Source organism: Gymnogyps californianus, chromosome 2 (genome assembly GCF_018139145.2).
Source record: "Gymnogyps californianus isolate 813 chromosome 2, ASM1813914v2, whole genome shotgun sequence".
NCBI classification, from domain to species: domain Eukaryota; kingdom Metazoa; phylum Chordata; class Aves; order Accipitriformes; family Cathartidae; genus Gymnogyps; species Gymnogyps californianus.
Window position 1 is genome coordinate 122,990,463 of NC_059472.1, and position 26,138 is coordinate 123,016,600.

A 26,138-nucleotide genomic window follows, 5' to 3' on the forward strand; every position below is an offset into this window, starting at 1 on the left:
CAAACAAACCCTTGTTTTGTCTTTGACATCAAAAGACACAACATAACTAACAGCAGATGTTCCGATAAACTCCAGTAGAGATCAACATCTTGGCAGCCATATTTCTGTTCTGCAGTGGCTTTTCCAGGCGCACAGAAAATCCATTTGTGGGACTGAAAAGTACACAAAATGGTTTTCTGGTAGTATTTCTTGTGGTATTTTCTGGTACTATTTCTACTATCGAGGAACTGCAGTATCATGAAAGACCCTGTTTTGTGGTGTTTCAGCCCTGTGTCACTGCAAGTGATGCACAGGAAGTAATACAGAAATGCACAAGCTTGAAGCATAAAATCGGAACTAGATGAGGACAAATTTTTAGCAGAAGCAGTTTGCAATTTCAGTGGTTAAAACCTCCATAATCCAACAATCACAGTAACATACAGATCTTAGTTTAGTGAATTTGAAAAATTTGGCCTGAAATCCTGGCCCCACTGAAATCAATTAGAGTTTTCTCACCGACTTGAATGCTACCAGGATTTCACATTGTTTTAATACTCAGAGACAGAAGCCAAGCTGTACATTACTATGCAGGTATCCAAAAGATTTTTATACCACAGACAGATTATCATTAATTAATAATTGCAAGCAGAGATGATTTTGCTCTTGTTTTCAGATCCAGACTGTAATTCAGTGATTTTTTTTTCCCAACAACTCAATTTTAAATTTTGTGTTATTTTTATTTTCTGCAGTACTTGCCATACAGGCAGCCCATGGCTGCCTGCAGACTTGTTTAATCAAGAAACAAAATCTTATTTTATGGCAAGACAGTCATCTTGTCTAGAAGCTGAAGTAATTAATAAAGATAAGGACAACCAACCTAGGAACAGGAAGGCGACAAGCCTAGTAACAACTTCCAGTATGAAACCATCTAATAAATACTTGTTATGCGCACTGAGAACAATCCTTAGGCTGAAATGTTGCCATAAATTATTCATACAAAAGTTTTGGACAGTAAACAAATTTATGAAGATAATGATCTCTTTGTATGTCATGAAGAAAAGTGGGAGGAGGGATCAATCCCCAGAATAAATTGCACTGTATAAATCCACCAGCTGTAGGCATAAAGTACTGATGCAGAGATTCGCTGCAGAAATTGTAAAATAATCCCTGTGCACTTCCTCCTTCCAGAAAGACAGCTTTGAAGAGCAACTGCAGAGCCAAATAATTTAGCATATACTCATTTGCTGTTCTTGACCAGAGAACTAATCACAAGTTAGGAATCAAAGCCTTTGGGCTATAATGGGTGAATCAAATCAGAACTGTGCACAGCATTAGCCCTGGTCTGCTTAAAACTAACAGCAAGCAAGCGTGAAACCTTTGTCAATACAGATCGCAAGGGGTTGTTGCAAGTTTGGGAAACATTGATGTACATTTTTGTTTGATGTACCAAACTGCTTTTCCTCAATTGAGGATCCATAGTGAGTGACGAGGTGGTTTAAAAAGCTGAATGAATTTCACAATGGCAAAGTTTACTTCCAGTACATTTATTTAATAGCTGAGGTAACTGATGAAAGGGAAATAAAAATCTGATGAGGAGAAAAAAAATTAGACTAGAATCTAGACTCCCCCAGGACAATTTCTTCTGCTTTGTATCCTCTGTACTGACAGATAACATATTTGCTTTCTAGCTAATTACCAACAAGACTAAAATTTTACATCTTTGATGTGTATGAGATCAAAGAATATTAGGAAATAAAAGTAAGATTAACATAATTGTCTTGTACAGCTGTAATAAACTATGACTACATATACAATCAGACACCTTGCTCATGAGGAAAGCATAAACTAGAATCAATTGAACTAAACAAGAATCTTGTTTAACTTTGCTTCCTCAGCAGCTTCTCACCTGTCCTGACACCCACCACTGGATCACAGATGCAAAGCCAGGAAAGATGCCCTCTCCCAATGGCTCATCTGACATCCTGAGACCCACGGGAGCTCCCGTTTCAGTTGTTGAGCCTTTAAAAAAAAATGTAGCTGCCTTGTGCAGACACAGTGGGCCATGAGCAAGGAAAGAACTAAAGGATCTCCAGGTCCAAAATCACATGTGCCTACTACTTACTTGATCTAAAGGATTTATTTATTTAACTTCTTAATTTATTATTTAACTTCTATTTATTTCTTTTACTACTATTGTCTACCTTATGTGCACACACAGACTGGGCACCAACCCTCTTTGGGAGCATGCTTTGGTAGTGCAGCCTTTTCCTATTATGCCTATAGGATACGGTTCTCATCTATCAAATCTGTGTGCTAGTTAGTATGCTCACTTTAGGAAAAAAAAAGAGAGGGACTGGTGCTTTGGTATATACCTGCATCTAACTCGTCCTTACCGTGGCTAAAATACTGTGTTAGGAGTATTGTGTTTTCTTTTAACTGTCTACAAGAACAATACTGCCCTGTAATAACTGATGAACACCTGGCTTTGATTGATCTGTCTTCAGCCTTTATACACACAGCATGTTTGTTTACTCCAGAAATATCTAGTATTCCTACTTCCTCACCAGCTCAACTGCGAGGAAAAAATCAAAGGCAGCCAAAAGTAACTGCCTCGTAAAATGGGGTGGGAACGTTTGGATCGCTTCTGCTCATTAAGGTGACGTGAAAGGTCTACTTCTGGCTAGGAGCTGTGAGCTACTCCTCAGAGCAAAACCATTTTGAAGGTTTTATTTGTCATCAGGTGGCAGTGACAATGAAAAACATCTATCGCCCTTCAAGACAGCTGGTCATAAAGCAGTGCAGCGAACGACTGACAGAATAACAGTTACTGTACCAGTGTAGCTTCTAAGTTTTTACAGCCACTCAGCTGGAATTATACCATTGTATTAAAAGTGGTTTAGGGTATAAAAAATATTTGGTACAGAAGGGTTCTCTCCCTCCCCATTGCCGTATCAGGAATGAGAGTAACAAAATTCGGGAAAAGCAGGTCTTTTGCTTGATTGAATTTAGATATTTTTACTCTGTAGTTTTGCTTTAGTTCACACAAGGGCAAGCCTGAAAATGTTTCCTTGCTGACAACTGCCTCATTCAGCACCCTTGCAAGCAGCTCCCAACAAATCGCAGTCTTCAAAGGCACATTGTTTTTGTTTGTTCTCATTGTAACAGATGTTTTGTATCATGTACTTCAACGAACTAATTCATGTGCAGAGGACCGCCTACTCTGGCTGGTGTGCATCCAGCTGTGGAAATAGCTCAAGTGTCATCTGTGGCCACTTTCATTCCATTCTTCTGATCTCACAGGATCTCAGTGACCGCATCCAAGCCCATAAAAAATAAACAGACCTGAGAACATCCTTTTAAAAAATTTCCAGCGGAGGAGTAATGCTACTCCAGGCAGGAAGCCTTTCTGGAAAGAATGTAACTGATGCTGAAGGAAGATTCACTCAGCTCTGGAAGTCTCCTCCAAAACATGCTGCTTTTATCATATGAACTACCTAGTCAATATTAAGAGGCACTGGAGCAATGTCATGTGTGATTTTGATGGAGCTGAGAGCTTCTGACTAACTCAGTGCCATATCAATTAGCCCGAGTACCAGGCAATCAATCACCACTTCTTCTCTAAATGTACTGAGCTCCCATTAGAAGCTGCAAATACCATGAGGCTAGTTCATCTCAACACACTGAGCACTTTTATATACTGCGGGTCTACTGTAATATATTTCTGAAGTAGAAACAAAATCAATCTGAATTGCTCTGGAGTGGAAGCATATCCCATTAATAGCTGTGCACCAAGATTAAAATGTATTAGTGGATAAAAAATAGTCTGCGTCTGTAAGAAGTCAATTACTGCTTTCTTAAAAGTGACCAAATAAAACATCCAATACTAATAAAGAATAGACTTTCTGAAAATGCCTTTAAAATCAGCTGGGATCACTTCATCACAAGTCAAAACATGCCTGGGGTGGTGCAACCATTCCTTGATTAGCTTCCTTAGAAGAAAGAGCAACAAGTTGCCTTCTGAATTTGTTGAGAAGTCGACCGCAGTTTCCCACAGGAAATAAGTAGTTCCTGATAAGATGCTGATCATACACTTCAATATCAGATCCACTGGGTTTGCTAATTACTTTCAAACCACTTAGTCAAGTCACCCATTAAGAGGAAATGATTCAATTGCAGATCCACTGAACTGAGAAACTAGGTGACCAAAACTCCTTGTGGAGCTTGAATTATCCACCTGTGTAAGAGGGCTCACAATATGTCAAACCAAGTAGTTAATTTCGGTTTTGAGAAGCAACTATGGCTGTATTTAATTAGACAGCCTGGCAGGATTTTTAATATTGTACAACACCAATTATTGGAATATTTCAGAAACATTTCAGGAGCCTTTGAAAACCTGCAGGAAAATTAGAGCCTTATATCAATCATCAGAACTGATTCATCACTTTTAGGAAGTTGCATTCCAAGTCCCTGAACTCTGCAGAGAAAATTTTAAAACTTGCTGGCAACTGTCCTATATTTCAGAGATGATGATTCATCTTTTCACTTCTGATCAGGCGTATTTGCTATAAACTTGCTATTTGGGTATACCTACAGGTCAGCTGCTTCAAGGTCTAAGCAGATCACTCCAGAAGGCCTGAACAGCTCACTGGAGCTCATGACATTTACTGTAGTTCCTAAGTCGGAGGTCAGCAAAATGGACTCACTCACAGCGAAGCTAAACAGTTTCACATTAGTGTGCACTGAATTCACAGCAACTAATTAATCGATGATATCTAGGGTAAAAATGGGTGCTTGACAGAAGACTCTTTTGGGATTTTAAGTCTTTGCCTGCCACACATTCTAACCTTCTGCTGATTCTGCTGTTGCTTGGCTTGCTTGGCTTGGACTTCCACTTTGGAGCATGTCATAATGATAGATAGCATTCTCTGAAATAGAGAAAATACTTCTCAGAGGGAAACCACCACATTTGAGCAAAACTATTGTCCTTTAGCACATACAACATACAAAAGCAATGCCTGTGACACGCCTATGACTTATACTGGATATTGGAATTATTAACTTCAAAGAGTTCTGTCACTTGTATTTATCCACAAGAATTTTACCAGCACAAAAGAGTTAACATAGCCTTTTCTTCTGTGAGAAGAAGAATAAATATGGCATAATACCAGTTACTTATTGTCCCAGCTTGGCCAAGAAGATGAAAGGAAAGAGCAAGGCACAGTCTCACACTTCACTTGACACAACAGCACTCACGGCATGCTCCTACTTACTTCTTTACTTGTCTGTTGAACAAAACGATGAAAAGAGGCTCAGAAAGGATTTGAATACATTGCATATTGGGGAGGCAAGCAGATATCATCACAAACAGATCATGGCTAATCACCATAGCCCACACTCTCAAAGCCATGACCTGTATCACTGATTTTTATGTGGAAGACAGATTCGAATGGCATGTAAAACTCCAGGAAGAATGACAAATGAACACAGCTGAACATCCAGTCCCCCTGTGAGGAAGTTCTCTTAAATTATGGTACTCGAAACTCCTCAAGCTCTATTCCAAAATCTTTACAATGAGCTCACCTGGCTTATAGCATAAACACCTCCAATATTTTTTTTCTGAATGGATGGCAGTTAGATACATTGATCTATTTATATTATCCCTGTGGAAATATCTGTGGTTACTATCCACTGAAGTACAAAGCTCAGAATCTCAAAGATGTGCACATCACCTGTGCAGTCCCAGCAAAAGGTTTTCTCAGTGTTATAGCCAAAACTGAACTTTATCACCCAAGGATAAATGGTCTGGCTCTGCTACCTTGCAAAGTGGAGGCAAAACAAAGGAAAGGGCAAAACTAGTATGGAGGTCCTGGGAGCTACTCCAGGAAAGTCACACCTGCCTGTACCACGAACACTGACATGGATTGAAGGTAGGTTTGCTGTTATGAGTCCACATCTGAGCACTGTGCCCAAACTCTCTTGGCAGCAGCAACAGTACCAAGGCTACCTTTCGAAGACCATTTTCCCCCATCACCCTGCCCTAAGCAACTGCCTAAAATTGGCTGTGTAGTCACCTCCTGTTAAAACCAACGTGCCCAAGGTGTCAAACACCTGTGAAGATTTAGGCTGACATGTTATAAAATTAGATATCAAGTGGAGGTTGAAGACGTGAACTGGGTGTTACTGTCTGCAGAAGGCAGCATGAAACCAGGGGAATTGCACAGGTCTTTCCCTTCAAATTCTTGTTATTTCTGTGCTGTTCCTGGGGGAAGACGTGGCTTGTCACAGCTTTAGCTGTCATGATGAGTGGCTTTGCTTGCTGAACTTGGAGCGGGAGTTAGTGAGGGAGCTAATACAGCTTTGCTACTTCCACAGACACGAATCAGGGAGAAAGGGTGCTGCATCTGCCGTCTATCAGAAACACTCAAACTGCTCTTGACTAATGTCCACCCCCTCCTCTCCCTGAAGTAAGACCTGTGACAAGCATCAGGAAACACTCATTGCATCAAACACTTCATCCCCATTTAAAATAAGTACACCTAGAGCAATCCTCTCCTTTCCACAAAAATGACACGGCCTGCCAGCAGGAAGAAATGTCAGTGGTGCAGTGTGTACAACCATGCTTTTCCCGAAACACTGCTGGTGCTCCTGGCCCACTGGAACCTGCGGTTAGCCAGGAGCAGTTGCAGCAGTGTGGATGGATGAGCTTTACAATGGCAGGTCTTTCCCCCTACCTGCCAATGGAAAATATGCCTCTAGCCTCAACTCTGTCAGATGTGGGACATCTGTGAATGTGACGCCCACCCTCTTGGCTAGAGGCAGGCGATAGACTAGTAATTTCCAAAGCTGCAAGCAGGAGTTTTTTATTGATCGCGCTGAAGAGGAAGGCTATCAAGCTGGGAGCTGACACAGACTCACATCCTGTGTGGATTGGGTAAAGAGGGGGTGCATAACGATTTACAGATTGCTGTACTGGAAAAGTACAAAGGCTGTTTGAAAGCAGGCTGTTTGCTGTGTGAATCATACGCAACCCTCTTGTCCCAGCACGGAGATCAGTAGCAGGGTGTCAACCCCGTGACCCTCAGCTTGGAGCTGAAGAAATCATCCAAGTTATCCTGGACCAAGCCCTGGATGAGGACTCTGCACATGTTTTTTCTCTGTGAGTTATGCAGCTTTTTAGGAGGCAGAAGTAGACATCTGAGAATGAGGAACCCAACTGACTTCCTGCTTTGGAATGTGCGTGTGGTTTGTGGCATGTAGAAAAAAGGTAACTTCCACTCGATTGCTCGCTCTGAAAAGCACAGCGGTGAAGGGCTACACCTGGCATTTGGGATGGATGTTAGAGACAGGGGCTCTCCTGGGCAACAAGGCCTGCAGTGACGTTACAAAACCTCCCAGGTAACTTATTTAAAAGGCATGGAGTGGGAAGGCTGTTCAGCAGACATCCTTTAACTAGGTATGCTCAAGGCTGTAGTCAGTAATAAGAAATAACAAATTGCATTTAAACCACAGTTAGAAGTAGTGCAATTTCAACCCCTAATTTCCACCTTCCTTTTAACAACAGGCCATTTGATAAGAAAACCTACCCTGCTGGAAGTGCATCTCTCTTTGGCAGGTAGTCCAAAAAATAACCATTCAGTGGTTTCACTAAATAACAACTCGGCACTCCTTCAAAATTCTTCAGACTGTGTTGATCTCTCACTGTGTTACACAACTCATTCTTCATCAATCCGCTATGAAACAGTCAAAGAATGTTCAGTGTTTATACTATTATATTTCACTATTTGTTTTTGCAATCATGTAAGAAAGAGGTTGAAACCACGCTCTCAACAATGTTGCAGACACTGCTGATTCATAACAAGAAGCTTTTTGGCACACATGTTGAATGCATGGATTTAGAATGAATTTATTCCTAATTTACACCAGTTTGAGAGGAAAACAAGGCCACAAGGTTACAACCTGAAAACTGTAATTAAGCAATCACTCCACTTCAGTGGGACTGAAATCAGTTTAGGAAAGATACACATGATTTGATCTAGATTTGCCTCTGTACTGCAAAGCTTAGGTCAATATTACATTCTTTATAAAGACATTTGAACTGAAAAGAAAGCATTTTATCTAATAGAGTAAAAAATGAATGGCAAATACTGTTAAATCTGACTACATTCAATAATAAGCTATTACTTATGACATCTTGGACATTTCTAACTTCCAGGATGTCAAATCACAGTGTACATTTATACATTGATATAAAAAAACTGTTAGCACTGTCTCTGCAAAAATAATTTAAAAATAATTATGTTATTAATATGCCTCACCAGTTACAGTCGAGGAGGTGTTAATTAGTCAGCCACTTACTCAGACACCTCAATAAGTATATCAGGAATGAACACAGAAGGGAAAAAAAAGACAAAAAAAGCTACATCGAGAGGCCAGAAGACAGATTTGCTAAAAGTCTATCTGAGATTGCAAATGATATTCACACACCTAACAAAAGGTTTCTCACATAGATAAGTGAAAACCAAGGACAGAACCCAGAACTGGGCTCCCCATGCAGTGAGGATGGGGTACACATTAAAGGTACTTCAGAAGTAGCCCCAACAGGATAAGGACACTGCCTTGATTTCCCACATGAGCCATCAGACAGCAGAGGCAGGTTTCTGAGAATAAGAGTTTGGGCAGAGGAATGAATACAGTCAAAGGAGATAAAAAATCCAGAGAAGTCACTGAACTGAAGGTGTGGGTGCAAGTGAAATGAGGAACCAGGACTGGATCATCTCTACTGCAGAGCAATGGAAGAGCTGGTACATGTAAGCACAGGTCCAGTGGCCAGGACTAAAGGATATTAATGAAGATAGAACACAGATAAACCAAAGACAGAGCTAGCTAACCTCATTTTTTAAAATAAAATGACCTATTCTCTAGACAAAGGACATGCAGCAGGTCTAAACTCTCTGAAGGTCAACAAAGTATTTCAGGCAGTGCTACACCAGAAATTACTAACCTTTGGGGATGATAAAGAATTAACTAAAGAGGAAATGACAACAGGTTGTGCTAAAAGACAAGATACACTGCTTCAGTGGGAGGGTCACCAAAAGCTCCATAAGGATTGTTCTCATCCAATATTTTTAATAATGCCCTTGAATAATAAGATTTGGGGAAATTACGAAGTTGTGAAGCACATTCAGTAAAGTGGCAGATTGAACTACCATACAGGAAGGACTGGCTTAAACAGAGCATGGCACAAATTCATGAAGACAATTAGGCTAATATGTGGTTTCCTTTATAACATAGGAGCATTTGCTGGAAACCTGGAAGAAGGAGAAAACCTAGGTATATCAATGAATTACAGGATGACTGCATTACCAAGGTCATGTACACAAGGGAAAAAAAGATGTTATTTTACAATGCAGCAAAGTACTCCCAGCGAAGAGAAGGAAGTATTAATGCTATTGTACAGAAGGGTGGAATACTGTGAGCATTGGCTGTCCCAGAAAAATGAATTCAAAGTGGAACAGATCCAAAGAAGGGTCATTGTCACAGCCAGAGGTACAAAATCCCTAAGTTACTGCAAATGCATAGTGATGTTGACATGGTTAGCCTAGAAAATCAAGATGCAGGTAAGATTTTTGTCTATAAATTAATGTGGTGAACATCCAGAAGGGAGAAGCGTTACTGAAGGTAGGGCAGAATGTTTGACCAAGAACAGATGGATGTAAAAGGAATAGGAGTACCTTTAGGTTGGAAATTAAAAATGCAGTGCTAAGCCTCAGAGCAAAGGTGTTCTGAAACAAGCCTCCCGATAGGCTTATCAAGAAGCAAAAAATCAAACTATTTAATCAGGTTTTGGAAGGGATTATATAGCACAGTTCCTGGATACAGCAGGAATCCTGAGTCTTATAAACTGGTCACTAAGTCCTTAGAGTACATTATTATAATTTTTGCACAACTCCTGCACTAGATAAATCATGATGTAATCATAAGTAATATATAGATTAGCTAGTTTCCCCTACTTATGTAAATTGGTCCTTGAATACACTTGCATAACATAATGGTAATTTATGGAAGTGCTTTTGTTCTAAGGATTAGGAAGGTGCCAGAGTCTCCTTCATCAACTTATTGCTGCAGGCATGATTCTCTTCTCATTCTCACCCTTTCACGCCTATGCAATTCAATTTTCTTAAGCGAAGTTAACTCTTGATTTATACTGGTAAAAATCAGATCCAATATTTCCCTTTGTAGCTAGGACAGGCTTATTTTAATATTTAACAGGAAAACTCTAAATGTTAATAGTATCATTGTGAGGCTGTGTTTAGAGGCATCAGTCAAGATAGGCCCTTGTTCCACCAGACTTTTCATGAACATCTAGTAAAAGCTACTTAGTGGTATGACAGTTTTATAATCTAAATAGATGGGATTAAAAAAAAGACAAATGAGAAACTGAGGCTGAGAAGAAAGATGTTTTCTCCAAGGTCACACAGCAGATCAGTGGCAGAAGAAAATGCATCTGTCACTAAGTGCTCTAAGCCTGTGTGCATCCTTTGAAACCAGTGTGAGGAAAGGCAGGCTCAGGTCAAAAAGGAGCTCCAGCAAGGATGAATATAGCTATACATTACATTTATAGCTGCACAAGTATACATGATTTCCATTTGGAATTTGCTTCCAATAACAGTTGAATCCTCTGGGACAAAACCCCATATGAATACCGTATTTTAAAAAACAATAATACAATAATTAACTTCACAGTTTACACCTTGATTTTTACATAACCCCCTTCCTACTCAGTTGTATATAAAAGTACATCTTGTCAATAGCCTAAAACTTGACTTGATCGTTCACTAGCAGGAATTCACATTTACAACTTTGACAGGTTGTGCCAGTCTTTATAGTTCTTATTTTGGAGTCATGATAGTTACAGTGCTGCCCTGGCATTACTCTAGTCGTACAACACAGCTGTTCCTCAATAACGCTCTTCTGGGTTCACAGGGCTGTTCCCTTCTCCAAAGCTGCCCAGTGCCTCATCTGTAATGGAAACGCTGATTTTCTGCAGTGCAGGGATGGGGTTTGGGAAGCCGAAAGGAGATCCAAGTCCCTTTCTGCTGGAGAACTGTCCTGCAGCAACATCCTCTGTCCTTAACTGCACTATGGAAACGAGAACCACTTCTCCATCATGGGAAAGGGACCCACCACTGTGTGCAGCAGGCACCCACAGTAGATCACTCCCAGCCTTCTCACCAACTAGTGTGAAACCTCTGTGCTCCCAGAGCACAGAGCTTATTCAAAGCTTTTTGCTGCCTGTGGCAGATGAAAATCGTTGCCTTTCCCTTCCACCCTCACAGAACTTGCACGTTCGGCAATTGCACTATACGACCATCTGCGTTGCAAGCGGGCTTGTGTCCAGCTTACTACATGCTTATTGTGTGATTTGCTTAAGCCAGCACAGCAGAGCTCTCACTGCAGAGGCTGGATAATATTAGCATCAACTGCAAGACAATGGACATTACCAGGCAAAAATAAGAGATGGTCCATGATGGAGGACAAATTTGAGAGGGCTGTAATATACATGTATCACATGCTTCTCTAGTTCACAGCACACATATGCATGCGTAACCATAATGCAATACACATGGCAAAATATTTGATGGTGAGCTAAACTGAGAAATCATCTGACAAATTTATATCACATGCTTACCTAATTCACCACTCTGCTGAGCCCATTACTTTCTGCACATTCATTAATCTAACTCTTGGCCTGTAATTAATACCATGTGCTTATGCAGTCCATCCGCTCTCTCCTGATCCTATCACATTCTGCCTACTTATTAATCTACCACCTGGACAATAACTAACTTGACCAGTGCTCAACAAATGAGGAATTTTTGCTCAAAATGGCAAACATGACATATGAACCTTACAGTTCGTGTTCAGGTTTTTGACTTGGCGTAAATTTAAAACTTGATGTAAATGCAAATCTACATGCAACCAGAGCCGTTACATATATTATATGAAATAAATAAAGTATTAGTGATTTTCAGTCCTAGTTGATGTACATGAAGTTGGAAAAGTTAAAACAGACTGCAGGCTTTGTACAAAATTAGAGATTGATTTTTTTTAAAATGCACTACATTCTTCCACAGAAGGTACTCTAATGTCTATTGATTAATAACTATCTTTTAAAAAAATAGCTCCCTTTGATAAAACTTAGTGCTTTTAAACAGCTGTTCTGTTAAGATTTTTTTTGACAATGAAGGTTGACGGTTAAGGTTGCATCTTTTCTGTTAAAAAGAAATCAATATTCCATAACTTCAACTAAAATTTCCTGGCTTCAAAATCTCTGGGGTACCTTTCAAATTTAGTGTCAGCCTTCTTCTTTTCCAAATATCTTTTCCTTTTACATTTATAGATTTGTATGACATATATGTTTTTTCCACTAATATAAATGTCTTTAAAAAAAATCTTAGACTGATGGTTTATCCATTTAGTATTCACACTATCTGTAGAATATTTGAAAGAAGAGAAAATTTTACTAGAACTCTTAAGCCTTTTTAGGATAAAACAGCAAAGCACAAGTTCCTCAAATGCAAGGGCTTGTCTACTGGAAACGCTTGTGGTTCTCCCGTCCATGTTTTCTAAGTGAATCCATATGTGGTGTCTTGCTGCCATCACAAAAAATGTCCAGTTTCACTAGGGGGCTCTAGCAGAGTGTCAAAAGGGGTTAGAAATCTAACTTGGATATATTTCTGCCATTCAGATTAATTCTTATTAATTTCTACAACAGCAGAACAAATGACTGCAGCAATACTTTGATACGATTCCAGAAGAGCTGTATAATCAAACGTACAAACCCTACAACTTGAGTACGAGATGGAACTTGGGTGAATCATTTACACGTATTTCCTTTTAGAGGCGTGAGTTGGTTGAGCTTGGGCACTGCTTTCTGTCCTGGGTACTCTCCTCAACACAACAGCACCTGGCACTAAAGAGTGCCTCACTCAGCTGAGTCTGAAATTACCCATTTAGCAGCACTGAAACAACATCTATATACAGGGGGTGCTGGGTGAGAGGCAGGCAGAAATGACCTTATGTGAGCCTGCCTGTCCCAAAGGAACATTGCCAATTACTGTCTTGATTATCAGAGTTATAGAATTGGCAGTCCTTGATTTTCTGCCTCGGGAAACACTGGAATTAAAATTGTTCAGCAGAACTTTGGCACTGGTATTTGGTTAGTTATTTCAACCTCTAAACTCTTTAGCCTTAAAAGTTCAAGTAAGTTCACGTTCAAAGGATCTCTTAAAAATACACAGCTAAAAGTTAAAAGACTAGCTGGAGATTCCAATTTCTAAGGATTATTTCCTGTTTACTTTTCATACCAGCTAGCCGAACTCTCACATTTCATCTTGGAGGCAGGACTCAACTGTCTGCAGAGGACATACTTTGTTCCCTTACACTCAACCAGGCAAATGCAAGATGGACTCCCGGTTCTATTTGCTAAAAAGGTAGAGCAACAAACAGGAGGTAGAGAAAGCCGTCTTGGGAGAGGGACACTGATCGGAGCACAAGAAACTTCTTTGTTTGAGAGTGCAGGAATCAAAACACTGAAACTACTGTGGTATTTTGGGTATTATCCAAAACAACAGAGTCGCTAGTGAGAAAATGAAAACTGATATATTTCAGTTGGACAGTTTGTACTTTTTATGCTACATTCATGCACAACAATCAAAAGGCAAGAATCTAGAGTCCTCGCTTCTCACCAAAATAGGGGTTTTACACTGCTTATAAAATAAGAAACTTTTTTGTTTTTGCTTTTAAAGACAGACAGATTACATTCAGCCATGGGCCAGAGGAAGGAAGACAGAAAAAAATAATAAGGGCATTTGTTAAGACATTGACCTTTCTAAAAGGGCTCTAAGGGCTTGAGAAATGTCCAGAAGAGAAGTTCTCCCCAATGCACTTTACCGTTATCAATAGTAGGTTTTTCCATATGCTGCTCTGCTTGCACCCTTCATGCTGCCGCTGCCATATTCCTTCTGCAGCTATTATGCAGAAACTATTCCAGACTGACAAGAACATCTATCTGTGCATACCCAGTGATTACGCATGGTCACACAGTTTTACTTGCAAATAAAAGAGGGTAAGTGTAAAACCAGCGTGCACATACATTATTAGAGTAGAACATTTCTGTTGGTTCACTAAAAAAAAATTTGCCTTTAGAGAGGAAGAGTACATGTATTATTTGTAACAAAGATCTGAATCAAAAAAGTCTTACACAAATGCCATCGCTAATAAAAATGAAGATTATCTATATGTGAATTGACTTTAAACAACATGTTTTTCAAAGTTTTCCCTGAACCATCAGACAGCCTTCAGGGACTACAGGAAAAACACACTAATATGGCAAATGTTATAAATCCCCAGAATAACTCTTATCCCATTTATGTTTTGATTCTGTCATTGCTATCCATCTATCCTTATCCTGAGGCAGTAATGAAATACAAGACTTGTTTCAAGTAGGGATGAGTGAGCATTGTACTTTGAAAGCTATAGTTAACTAAACGGAGCCCAGACTGCCATCAGTGCATTAAATGTTATGCCAATATAAATCCAAACCCACGCTGCCATAACTCTTCTGAAGCTTGTCTTCCATTACAGCTAGTGAGAGGGACCAGGGCACGTGGTAAAGCAACAAAACTGGCAAATCTGAGGCATTGTTATTCGGACACAGTGCAGTCAATATGGCCAAAAAGTGGTGAAGGCTCCATTTACAAAGGGTACATTTTTCAAAAGTGTCTGAGTCACACATGAGCCTCAAGGTAAATTTTTCATCATGTTCACGTGATTCAGGAATCCTGTTTTCCAAAACCCTGAAGGTTGTGCAAGCACAAAGATGTGAGAGGTTTTCACATGTGACCCTACTACGCCAGCAGAGGAATATTTTTAATGCTATTTATTCTGAAATAGCAATGCTACCTCAACCTATTCGATATTAATTTTCCATGGCTCTTAGTATAAGGCTAGCAAAAATCACTGATAACAAAAATTAAAAACCCTTTTAAAATTGTATTTGCAGTTGCTCATTGGCATCAACCTATGATATCAAGGTTAAAAGTTACAGGGAAAATCATGAGTAAATTATGATATACCTGCAGAGTCCTTCACTGCCCATCTGACCTTCTCCCATTAGGAAAAAAATTTTCTGACTGTTTTTTTCTCATAGAACGCCATTTGGTTGTTATCTGCTTTTAAGGAGATCACAAGACAACAAACAAGGTTGGGGAATGGAAAGCAATATACGCAAATACTTTCCAGTTAATATGTATGTTATTTTTATTTGTTGGGGTCAGAGGTTTATCTGGTTGTAGTTAAAAAGCTACAGAAGGAACTGGAGATACAACCTTTCACTATAGTGGTTTTTTTTTAATCCACCAAGTAAACGGATACAGAATGCACACATGCACACATCAGGAAAATGTGGCTAAAATCGATATATAAAGGGAAATAAATGAGCAACATGTCTGGCAGGCCAGCCTACTGCAGGGGATATGACTGAAGAAAGAGCGTGGTATTTAAATGAGTGGGCAGGCAGGTGGCAAAGGAGACGAGATGGGCAGGCAGAGAAGGGGCAGGCAGACACCAGGTGGTAGCGCCGTGCGGCACAGCTCTTCCCTCCTGTTGGCAAGCTTGCCAACCTGGGACAAAACTGTCCTGTCTGTACGCAGCACGCTGAATGAAAAACCTCCTTTGTCTCCTCTACAGCATAGTCCTGCCTATTTTTCTGTCATGAGGGACACTACACAGTGTTAAATTATACATAAATATCAAGTACGACTTTCTGTCGGAAATGAAAAGCTGATCATCCAGTAACATGATTTCGTGAATACTTAAACCAAAGAATTAACGACCGGCATTTGAGCAATTCAAACTGTGCTTTCTGTATGAGTTCATCTCTACTCACAAAGAATAATAGAGGCTTAACAAAATGTTCTCCTTCCTGGGGCAAGGGGAATGTAATATTTATCTGCACTGGTTTCCAGTGGGACATCACATGCCACAATTGATCATCTCATAAACTATTATGAAGTAAAGCAGTGGCAATTTAGATAATAACATGGCAAACTAAGTTACAAGAAGAAATAAAAAGCTAACCAAATTAGACAGTTCCCAGTTTCATCAGCTCACAGGGTTACCAAAACTCACGTCTTAAATTCTGCCAACTTTATCGTAATCTTTTCTTCATTTTTTTTTAAGCTATGGAGGTGCCTAGAATAGAGTCTATAGTTAGGCACGAAACTACAGCAAACTTACAATAGACACAGATTCTTTATTTTCTTTCAAAACAGGCCATTAATTCTGATGCCTCTTGAGTCCTCTGTGTAGTAATTCTCTGACAACTTTTCAGACATTTCTAATGAAGAATTCATCTCTGAATGAAACCTGGGGAATGGTAGTTCTGCCTTTTTGCTTTTATACTTCTTCAGTACTAAATACCTCATGTCCATTTATTTAAGAACATAATCCTGGGAAACACATGGGAAAAATCTTTCAGTGAAGAGACTGGTATTGCTACAGACAACACATGGAGCTAACCCACAATGGCAATGACGCTGGAACTGAAACGTTATACCGTTTATCCACTGTCCCTCTGCTTTTCCACCTACAAGCACACATCCTTTCATTGACACAACTCGCTGGCTGGCAATGAATACAAATTTAACTTGGCATATTGAGGGTGCCACTCACTATAAAAGTTATTTTTCTCTTCACAGCCCTTTACCAAGGGGTAAATACATCCAATTACCACACCAAAATACCTCTTCTAGTACTGCAGAAAAATGCTTTGCTGAACATTGTCAAATAAAACTCAAACATACATATACACAAAACCTGGGATTGGTAAAGTGCTTCAGTTTCCCTTTCAGAAAGGGAGTCTTTCTGCAAGGATCAGAGATCCTCTGGCTTCCACAAGTCTGATAACGCATCATACACACACATCTAAGATTTCTTGTGGCTGCAATTAAATCCAAATATTAGAATACAGGACTGATTTTAACTGTGAGTTTGTTCGATACATCTCATCTCCCTACAAGGAACACAGCAGCAGCTTTACTCCATTGAGATGGAAACTTCCACCAGGGTCTGGAGAGGAGCACAGCACCGCAGCAGTAGGAATTGGGCTTCCAGGAGACAGTCAGTCCCACACTATGGTCTGGTGAGAGAAAACTGAAGAACTTGTCTCCAAAAAGTTGAGAGATGTGGAAGGGGGCTTCAAATTGGGACGAGAGTCCTGTGCTACTAAACGGGTATGTAGTGTAATTATATCCACGTTGCCGTATAGCTAACTCCCACCAGAAGTTACTCTATTATGAAGTAAAAATATTTGAACACAAATGTGAGTAACAAACAATCCTGAACTATACACCTTCATTTTAATTTTACCCTCCTCATATAAATCAGTGTATTGATGCTTATGTGGAGTACATATTTGAATTTTGATTAATGACACTGTTAAGTGGATCCACACCTGAGAATCTGATCAAAGGTAGGAAACAAAACTAAAGCAATCTGTACATAGTGGGATTCAGTATGTTGTTTCCTTCTGGTATATTGCTAATATTTAGGCAAAGTGCATCAAAACTCTTCTGTGAGGTAAACAAAAAATCACCTGCACTGCTTCTAATGAATGCTGGTAGAAGTGTAATGCAGCTTTAAGTAGTAGTTATAAATTGATGAAAGATGACAATTTACTCAGGGAGAAAAAAAAGAGTTGACTGGTCAAATCATAAAGCAGATTCAGATTTGGCAGAGACTCTGTAAAACAGCTGTGCTTTACCCTTTTCCAGTACTTGAAATGCATTACTGAGGCATTGAGGATCCTTTAAAGTATATACAACTACAAAGGACTTTTTTGATGGATAAGCATATAAGGGAGGGGTAACATGTGTTGATCCTGGCAATTCAAAGTATACAGGAATGCAGTTATCTTGCAGTCCCTGAAGCAAAGCTTCAGAAGCAATACTTTAGAGCTTGTTATTCTCTTATAATCAATGCAATTAGATAACATCACCCATCCTCCTCTTTTCACTAAACCAAATGGTGCTCCTTAAAGAAGCAGAATCTTTACAGCAGAGGGCTCTTGTCAATGAGAGCAGCTGGCTGCTCTTACATGACCTAGGACTTTAATGTGGCTGACAAGCAGGGCAAGGCTACAGTGTAAGCACTTTTAGCTGGATATAAGCAAGTATCCACTTACTGTTGGTTGCATAACATATGGCGGATGAGGCATCCATGAAGTACTCTGGACCTGCACATCAAATACTTTTAATTAGCACAGAAAAGTTTAAAACAGAACTCAAATCTTTACTTGAAAATATTCTTTCTATTACAACTACAGAGCTAATTTTTGCAAAAGACTTAAGTCATGTAACTCAATGCAAAATTCATTTATGCTTCATAAAGTTATTGACACAGGAAGAAGCTTTCAAATTTCATTTGATAATGTTTTCTACCAAAGTCAGAAGTCTGAGTGATTGCACCACTTCTATGATCCACACCATTTTATCTCATAAAGCAGTCTTCAATATTCCACGTTGTCCTATTTTTTCATTTGTATTGTTTGCTTTCATCCATCAATATAATCATGAACATGTCATCCAACCGACAGTGCAGGAGACATAAAATGTTCAAAGTTTATTTTCAAAAGTACCTGTATGAACTTTCAAAGGTAAAACATTTTCAGAGATCCCAGAATGATCTATTCCGTTTTCAGTAAGAACTGCAGATCTAATTAAGAGTTTTTGAAGCTTATTCTAATTGAAAGCTTCCATGGCAAAGCTGGCTTAAGATGTCCCTGCCCCCCAGGATCAGCTCTTACCTTGGGCATCCTGGGGTCCATTCCCACCAGAACTCTATATGCCTCACCAAAGTCTTTCTTTGTTGTTCTGCCTTATAACTGACATGTAACAGATTCCATGGATATACCAATTTTACTAACAACTAAATGCATTACAGAGTGCTTGCGCATTTGTGGTGGCATCTCTGAGCCACAACTCCCTCTTGTGCTAAGTGTGAATGGCCCACATGCTATCATAACTCAGACTCAACCCCAAGAATTGTGTATCCTAGTTTCCTTTTGCTGGGCAGTTGCCTTTCAGTCTGGGCACCACAACACACAGGAAGTACACAAAAAATATAGCTGTGCTACAGCCATCAGTGGGCACCTCACTAGCTATCCCCAGGCTCACAGAGATGGGCATGTGGCATCTCAGACTGAGCATAAGCAGGGATGACTAGGAGAAACCTACAAGGTCCTGATTCTCCATATGCCCTGTGATTTTGTTCATGAAGCAAGTGGTAAGAATAAATTGTATAATTGTGTGCTTCAGCACTTGTTGAAGTTTATCAAAGCAGATTTTTTTGTTGAAAAGCAAGTTCAGTGAAACATCTTTAGAACCAAAACCAGCGCACACACATGCAAACACACCTCTACTACAAAATTTTCTGTTGTGAATCCCCACTACTTAAAATACAGTAGAGCTGCCATAGCTTGCTGCTGTTCATTCCTCCCACTCTTGCACCCTTGCAGTTCTTCCTCTGTGCCAGGGCAAATGCCTTTGGGCTTACACTGCAAACTATCTACGGAGAATGATACGGGTTAAAAAAAATAAAAATCAATGTTTTTGGTGCAAATGCATCAAACCATGCAAATGCATCAAACCATGAACCGATGCAATGGTTCAAGTCAGGATGGGAGAAGGGAGCAACTGTGAACTGTGGAGCAGTGATAGGAATAAGTGGCTGAGTGAGCCTGAATTCAGTGGCCTGAATAAGAGGGAGGAGGTATGACTCTTAAGCCCGCTTTGCTACTGAGAAAAGTGCATGTGAGCTGCACTCTTATGTCTCTGGCACTGACATTTCTTTGGTGCTGCTGTTTACTGAAATTTACTGAATTTATCTCACCAAAACAACTTTTGTTTCGCAAGTGTTACATAGCCATCTAAAATTAAATAATACAAAAGCCAAAGAAAATTACAAGAATCATTTATCTTTGAAGATCAAGTTTAAAAGACAGTAAGTGCAAGCACAACCTCCCAGAATTACCTGTAAGCAGCAGCATACCATCTCAAAACCACCCCCCAACAAACCAAGCCTAACATTAAGAACAACCCACCATGCAGCTTCGCAAGTTTGGGTAGCTTATCTCAGATAGGACTCAGGATTGGTAGAGCACTGATGCTATAGGACAGAAATAACTGAAATGGGAAAATGTGTAGCCAATGACCAGCTTCAGAGTGAAGTGATATGTTCCCAGAGAACAGCTAATAATAAAACTATACAACCTGGTTTTGACTTCCATCTCAGAAAGCCAGAGCATGGCAATAATTTCCCAGTGGAGATCTGTGAGGGATATGCTGAAAAGAGAAATTCTGAACAACAAAATGTGTGGGAGACTAAAGAAGGATATGAGGACAGTTATCCTCAAGTAACTTGCTTTGTCAGGGATTATTGGATAAAAATGAGCGCTTTTAAAGGATGCTGTTACTGGAGCAAATACAGCTGAGGTCAAAAGGTCAAAATATGACGCAGTCAACATAAATTATAAAAAAACGCATTTAAAAAACTTCTGGCTAATGAAGGGGAGCCAAAATGACAAAACATTTCAGTAAGAATGATAAGCTTCTGCTGTTGTCAACTGGAAATGAAGCAAAATGCTGTTTACTAGAGAAGCTGATTGAAATAAAAAATTATGGTGGCTTTCATTGCTGGTGTAAAGAATGCAGGGAACACTTAAAACCCTACACCAAATGATACCTGAATACTACTAGAAAGCCTTTTGTTTAAAGTGTGACTTGAGCGCAAGCACTCACACAATTTTCTGTGGTATACACTCTGCCTTCATCCACATCCAAGACATAATTAACTGGGAAACATAGTAGACAAGCGCAAATCTGACGTACCTGATATGTAGAGACAGGGGAAGCAGCAATGAATGGCGTGATTGATGTCTGTGGAATCATGCGGTTTGTTGGAATACTGTACGGTGAGGAATAAAATCTGCAAACAAAGAACAAAAGCGAGATTTTTTGAACCTTTCAACTGCTAGGCTCTGACTAACTAATTCACTGCCTCCTGGGCAAAGACAAAAAGAGTCTACACAGGTAATTATGTCCATCTATTTCCAAAACCACAATAAAGAAGATGTGATGGCTTCACTGAACAGATCCTGAAAATGGAAAGGAGGAGGAATATTTACACAAAGCGTATTTTTTTCACTTCAACTAGCACAAATATAGAACTTCACGATACAAGAAGTAATTATCTGAAATGCAAAGACAGCTGATTTTCCAGAGTGCTAGCTAGTGAAAGGAAATTTTTTATGCGATATCGAAGACAATATTACTGATTTTATTTTTATATGTGGTACTGTTTTCAAATCTTAATGCTTCAGTGCTGAGAATAATGCATTCCGTATACATGCCTGAATTACTTTATTAAGGGATGGCTACAAAAACTCTGGCTGAAATTTTCATATTCATCTAGGCAGAGAGCAAAAAACCCACCTTCTGGTGAAACGTATCAGGAATTATGAGTCTAAATGCCCCAGGCAGCACTGAAAATCTCAGATTTAGTTGTTTTTATTTCCACTGTTGCATGCTATGAACCAAAGTTGCACTATCTCTTGCTTGATGGTAATAAATGTTATATTCCTTCTCCTTCTCTGTGGGTTAATGATTATTGATAAAATTATCACTTGGAAAATACCGCTACTGGTGGATTGTGTAAGTACGTAATATGTGTGTGCTTCTAAAGAGTTTTGCATTTGCCCTTTTTACAGTTTTAACTGTAAGCCAGAAAAATAAAATTGCTTAAAAAAAGAATGTTTGTGGTCTTACAGCTGTCAAAATGCTGATATTTTGGGCTCCAAGAGAAACACTCCTGTGCAGTGTTCTCTTGTCTGATTTAAACCCCATGCAGATCCTTCTCATATAGCGTGTACCAATCTTACGAGTAACAGAAGATGTTGCACATATGCTCACTCTGTAACAGTGAAGTGGATTACACTCCCTGTCTTTTTATGGTTTTTTTGTCCCCATGCTGAGGCAATCAACAGTAGCTTTCCATGAGAGCCATGCAACAAAAAAATCATTACTGGTGTTTAAACAAGTGCGCTATTTCCTGATCGCCCTGGCATCCCGGATTTAGTACTAATCAGTCTAGTTCAGACTGGATGCATTCCTTCTGGATGCAGGCTCAAATAACCACCAACTTCATCCAACCAATAGCCTCGGAAAAACAGGCTGCCGTCTTTGAAGGTTGGGTGGAAACAGTCGAAGTTAGGAGGGGAGAGGGAGACAGAGAAGCAATCATTTGTTCTCTCTATTCCAAATAAGATTTTAAAAGCCAAAAGCAGCAGGTGGCGTCTGAGTGATTTTTTGTTTAATAGAAATATATTGCTATTTTAGGAACATTTATCTGCCCTTACAATGCTCGCACAGAGACTATTTTAAATCTGTGCCTTTGCCCAATTTTATATATATCCTATTATGAGATCTTAGAGGCATTTGTACCCCACTGCTTGTATCAAACATTAAGTTCATACAACATTGGGGGGGAAAGGATTTGTATAGCACTAGCCAGGTTCATCTATGGCATCAGCATGATGCATATGTTATCTAAGTCCTGTTACAGTGGTCTTCTCCCAGATCAAGGTTAACCAGAAATCACTTTGGCTGTACTGTTGCTAAGTGGATGAACTAAGAAATGGTGTGTGCAGCAAATGAAAACAGTCAATGGCAGACTGACAGAACTTACTCTATGGGTAAAATGTATAATGTTGTCGTGGTTTAATCCCAGCTGGCAACTAAGCACCACTCAGCCGCTCCTCACTGCCCCCCACCCAGTGGGATGGGGGAGAGAATTGGAAAAAAAAACCTCGTGGGTTGAGATAAAGACAGTTTAATAGGACAGAAAAGAATGAAAAGTAATGATAATGATAATAATAATAATATGACAATAGTGATACTAAAAGAATTAGACTATACAAAGCAAGTGATGCACAAAGCGATTGCTCACCACTCGCCAACCAATGCCCAGTTAGTTCCTGAGCAGCGATCCGCCCCTCCTGGCCAACTCCCCCAGTTTATATACTGGGCATGACCTCATATGGTATGGAATAACTCTTTGGCCAGTTTGGGTCAGCTGTCCTGGCTGTGTCCCCTCCCAACTTCTTGTGCCCCTCCAGCCTTCTTGCTGGCTGGGCATGAGAAGCTGAAAAATCCTTGACTTAGCATAAACACTACTTAGCAACAACTAAAAACATCAGTGTGTTATCATCAACATTATTTTCCTACTAAATCCAAAACACTGCACTATACCAGCTACTAGGAAGAAAATTAACTCTGTCCTAGCTGAAACCAGGACAAATGTATAGAAATACATACAAACCTCTTAAACTGAAGGGCAGTATAAAAACAACTCTTTTGAGAAAACAACATATTTTTGTTCATTCTGTTCTCATTCTGTCCATCACCCTGGCACTGATGCTGCGCTCATACTCATACCGTGTATGAACTGCTCAGACAAAGACGGGTGCAGGGGAGAAACAACTTTCCATTTGGAAGTAGTGCTGACTCTTTGGAATAAACTCTCCAATAAATCCCAGCAAATGCTACCAAATTTACAGAAAACGTGTGCTAAGCCAAGAACTTGACAGACAGCTAACCATTTCAGTTTCAGCTTAGAGATGCAGTTATCTGAATAGTACATAAGCCTGTAGAATATACACTCTGGTAATGTGAAAAATACAACCCTTCCAACACCCCTGCCAATACCATTTATCTGTCGCAGTTTGGAATGCTCTCAAATAAGCATCAAATAAAACATACTATCAGGACACTCAGCTATATTGTGAAAATTCATGCACCAGAGTGTCAGAGAAGAGAAAGGAAGGAAATCTGACGCAGCTAATGACAATGCGAGAAAATCCAGTTCATATATTTCAATTTTAATAATAATAAATCAAGTTTAACAATCTGAGTCACTGACAGGCTGTAGGTCAAACATTTTGCAATCAGGAATCCCTTACACGTAGAGACAAAGGCTTGTCTTCCTGCCACAGCGTCACTTGTGCCCAAAGGAATCTAAAAAAAGGATGTGGATATCTGCCACGCGTGAAGTACAGTGGTGGGGGTGTCCTTGCTGGGGACAGACTCAAGCGGAGCCCCCCCCAGGCGTGGGATGCTCAATCTGCCACAGTGCTGGAGCCATGCATTGCCCTGGTGGGGCCCACTCACAAAGAGGGCTCAACTTGCTCTCACCCATGGCACACAGAGGCATCTCCCCAAATTCCCTTTACATACAAATAGGCTAATGTCCTAAAATGCAATTGGCATAAGTGACATGCTGGGGACCTAATAAAAGACAGGAGGAGGAAAAACGCAAGAGTGGCCTGTTCTGGTGTAAACCCTACAGCATCCCAACAAGATGTGCAGCTGCTGACCTTGCCATATTTGATCTTAGGCATTCCCTTTTTTTTTTTCTTTAGGCTCAGGGAGAGGTGAAATGAGGTGGAAGATGCATGTTGTAAGTAAGTCCAAGGGAATACAGGATTCTCAGTCATCAGAATATGTACATCAGAAAGAGGAGTGGAAAGAGATATGAATTATACTGGCTTTGACTCATTTTAGATACATTCAGTTATGCCCCCAAGTTTCCCGGCATTCAAATGTACAGTATTTGGTATGGTGCTTTGAGAGTTGTAGACTTTGTGGTAGTTGACCTGTGGGCTCTATGGAGAGCTCTCCAAAAGGCTCAGCTGCATTTTCCGCAAATGCAGTTTGCATCCTTGTATTTGCCCGTGCAGTTTTTTGCAGGTGCGAGCCAGTGTCCCTGCTCCTCAGCTGCAATTGCAACGCTAGAAGCAAAAGTGTAGAAAGGCAGGTGGCAGGGGCGAGGCAAAACGGACATTGCCCTTGTTTAAAAATAGACCTTTTCAGCATGCCCAGATTCCATAAGCACAGGGAAAACTTGTCACTAGGAGGCAAAAAGATGTTCCTGGATGCTCCTGAAGAGGGGTTTATAAAGGGCTCAGAAGAAAATGTTTTTAAGAGATGTTAAAAAGAACCATGTTCCCAGTACATCATCAGGCACACACAGGCAATGCTTTACAAACAGTTTCTGTTGCTTAACAGACAAAGCACATACTCCCCTTCTACATCAACCCTCCCTCCGCATTTGGGGACTGCATTATCTGTAGCGTCTGGTCGCTATTTCCCTGCCAAAAAATAGAAAAAAAAAAATCCATATGGTTCCCATCCTATGGGGGAATGTGCAAGCTTCCACACAGAATCTGCACAAGAGCAAGATCCTATTTGCACTGCAATAAACACCATTTGCTCATGCCTCGTGCCTGTGGGCAGTACTGAAGAAGTTAGATTCATAAAGAGTATCCTGGGGCTCAAATAATGTAAGAGTATTACCAAGCGTTATCAAGGCAGCAATTTTCTGTTGCAATAAGCCACACAGTCAGATGTTTGAGACGAAAAAGACCTATCTGAATATTGAGCCCATTGGCCAGCAAATGCACAGTATAGTCCCCCAGATATCAGACATTAAACTGATACAGTACATCGCAATCTTAGTCAAATGGCCAGGAGGACTCAGGAACATTTTAAACGAGCATCCTTACAGTGCAAGTACAAGAGCTCTATTTTGTTCTTTGTATGAGTGCATTAAACCACTAAAACAATATTAATACCACAAATTGAAAAATCAATAGCATATTACAACAGGCACACTACTCCCCAAAATAAAACCTGAGTGCATTTGCAAATGCAATTCAGAAAAGGCTGATTATAAAACAAAAAAGGCACAGAGAGATTGGCAGGGGAAAAGAGCTTATCTACTGGAGTGTGTGGTTATCACGTCTTCAGTAACTCATACTGCAATGCTATGGTACACTACGGGCCAGATTCTCCACTCCATTATACCAGTTTCACATTGATGTAACTCCACTGGATGCTTAAACAGAGTTACATGGGCATAAAAACAATATAATGAAATGGAGAATCAAGCTTTACAATGTAATAGACTCAGAAGAAAATTATCTATTCCTTTGTGGGAAAAAAATCTTACCTATTTTTAGTGAAAGCCTCTCTCTCACTCTGTTT

General features: G+C 39.9%; 1 protein-coding gene across 4 annotated transcripts in view; it reads right to left on the reverse strand.

Moving 5' to 3' along the window:
* The window catches only part of RBMS3 (RNA binding motif single stranded interacting protein 3), a 711,100-nt gene that overhangs the window by 42,722 nt on the left and 642,240 nt on the right, over positions 1 to 26,138 (reverse strand). For 3 of the 4 annotated variants that reach the window (XM_050891487.1, XM_050891489.1, XM_050891488.1), the window contains 2 exons: positions 20,928 to 21,024; positions 18,224 to 18,274 (listed from right to left, as the gene is read on the reverse strand). In XM_050891487.1, coding sequence (XP_050747444.1) covers positions 18,224 to 18,274; positions 20,928 to 21,024 — 148 coding nt within the window. The remainder of the gene's footprint in view (positions 1 to 18,223; positions 18,275 to 20,927; positions 21,025 to 26,138) is intronic. The other variant, XM_050891490.1, reaches the window with a different exon arrangement.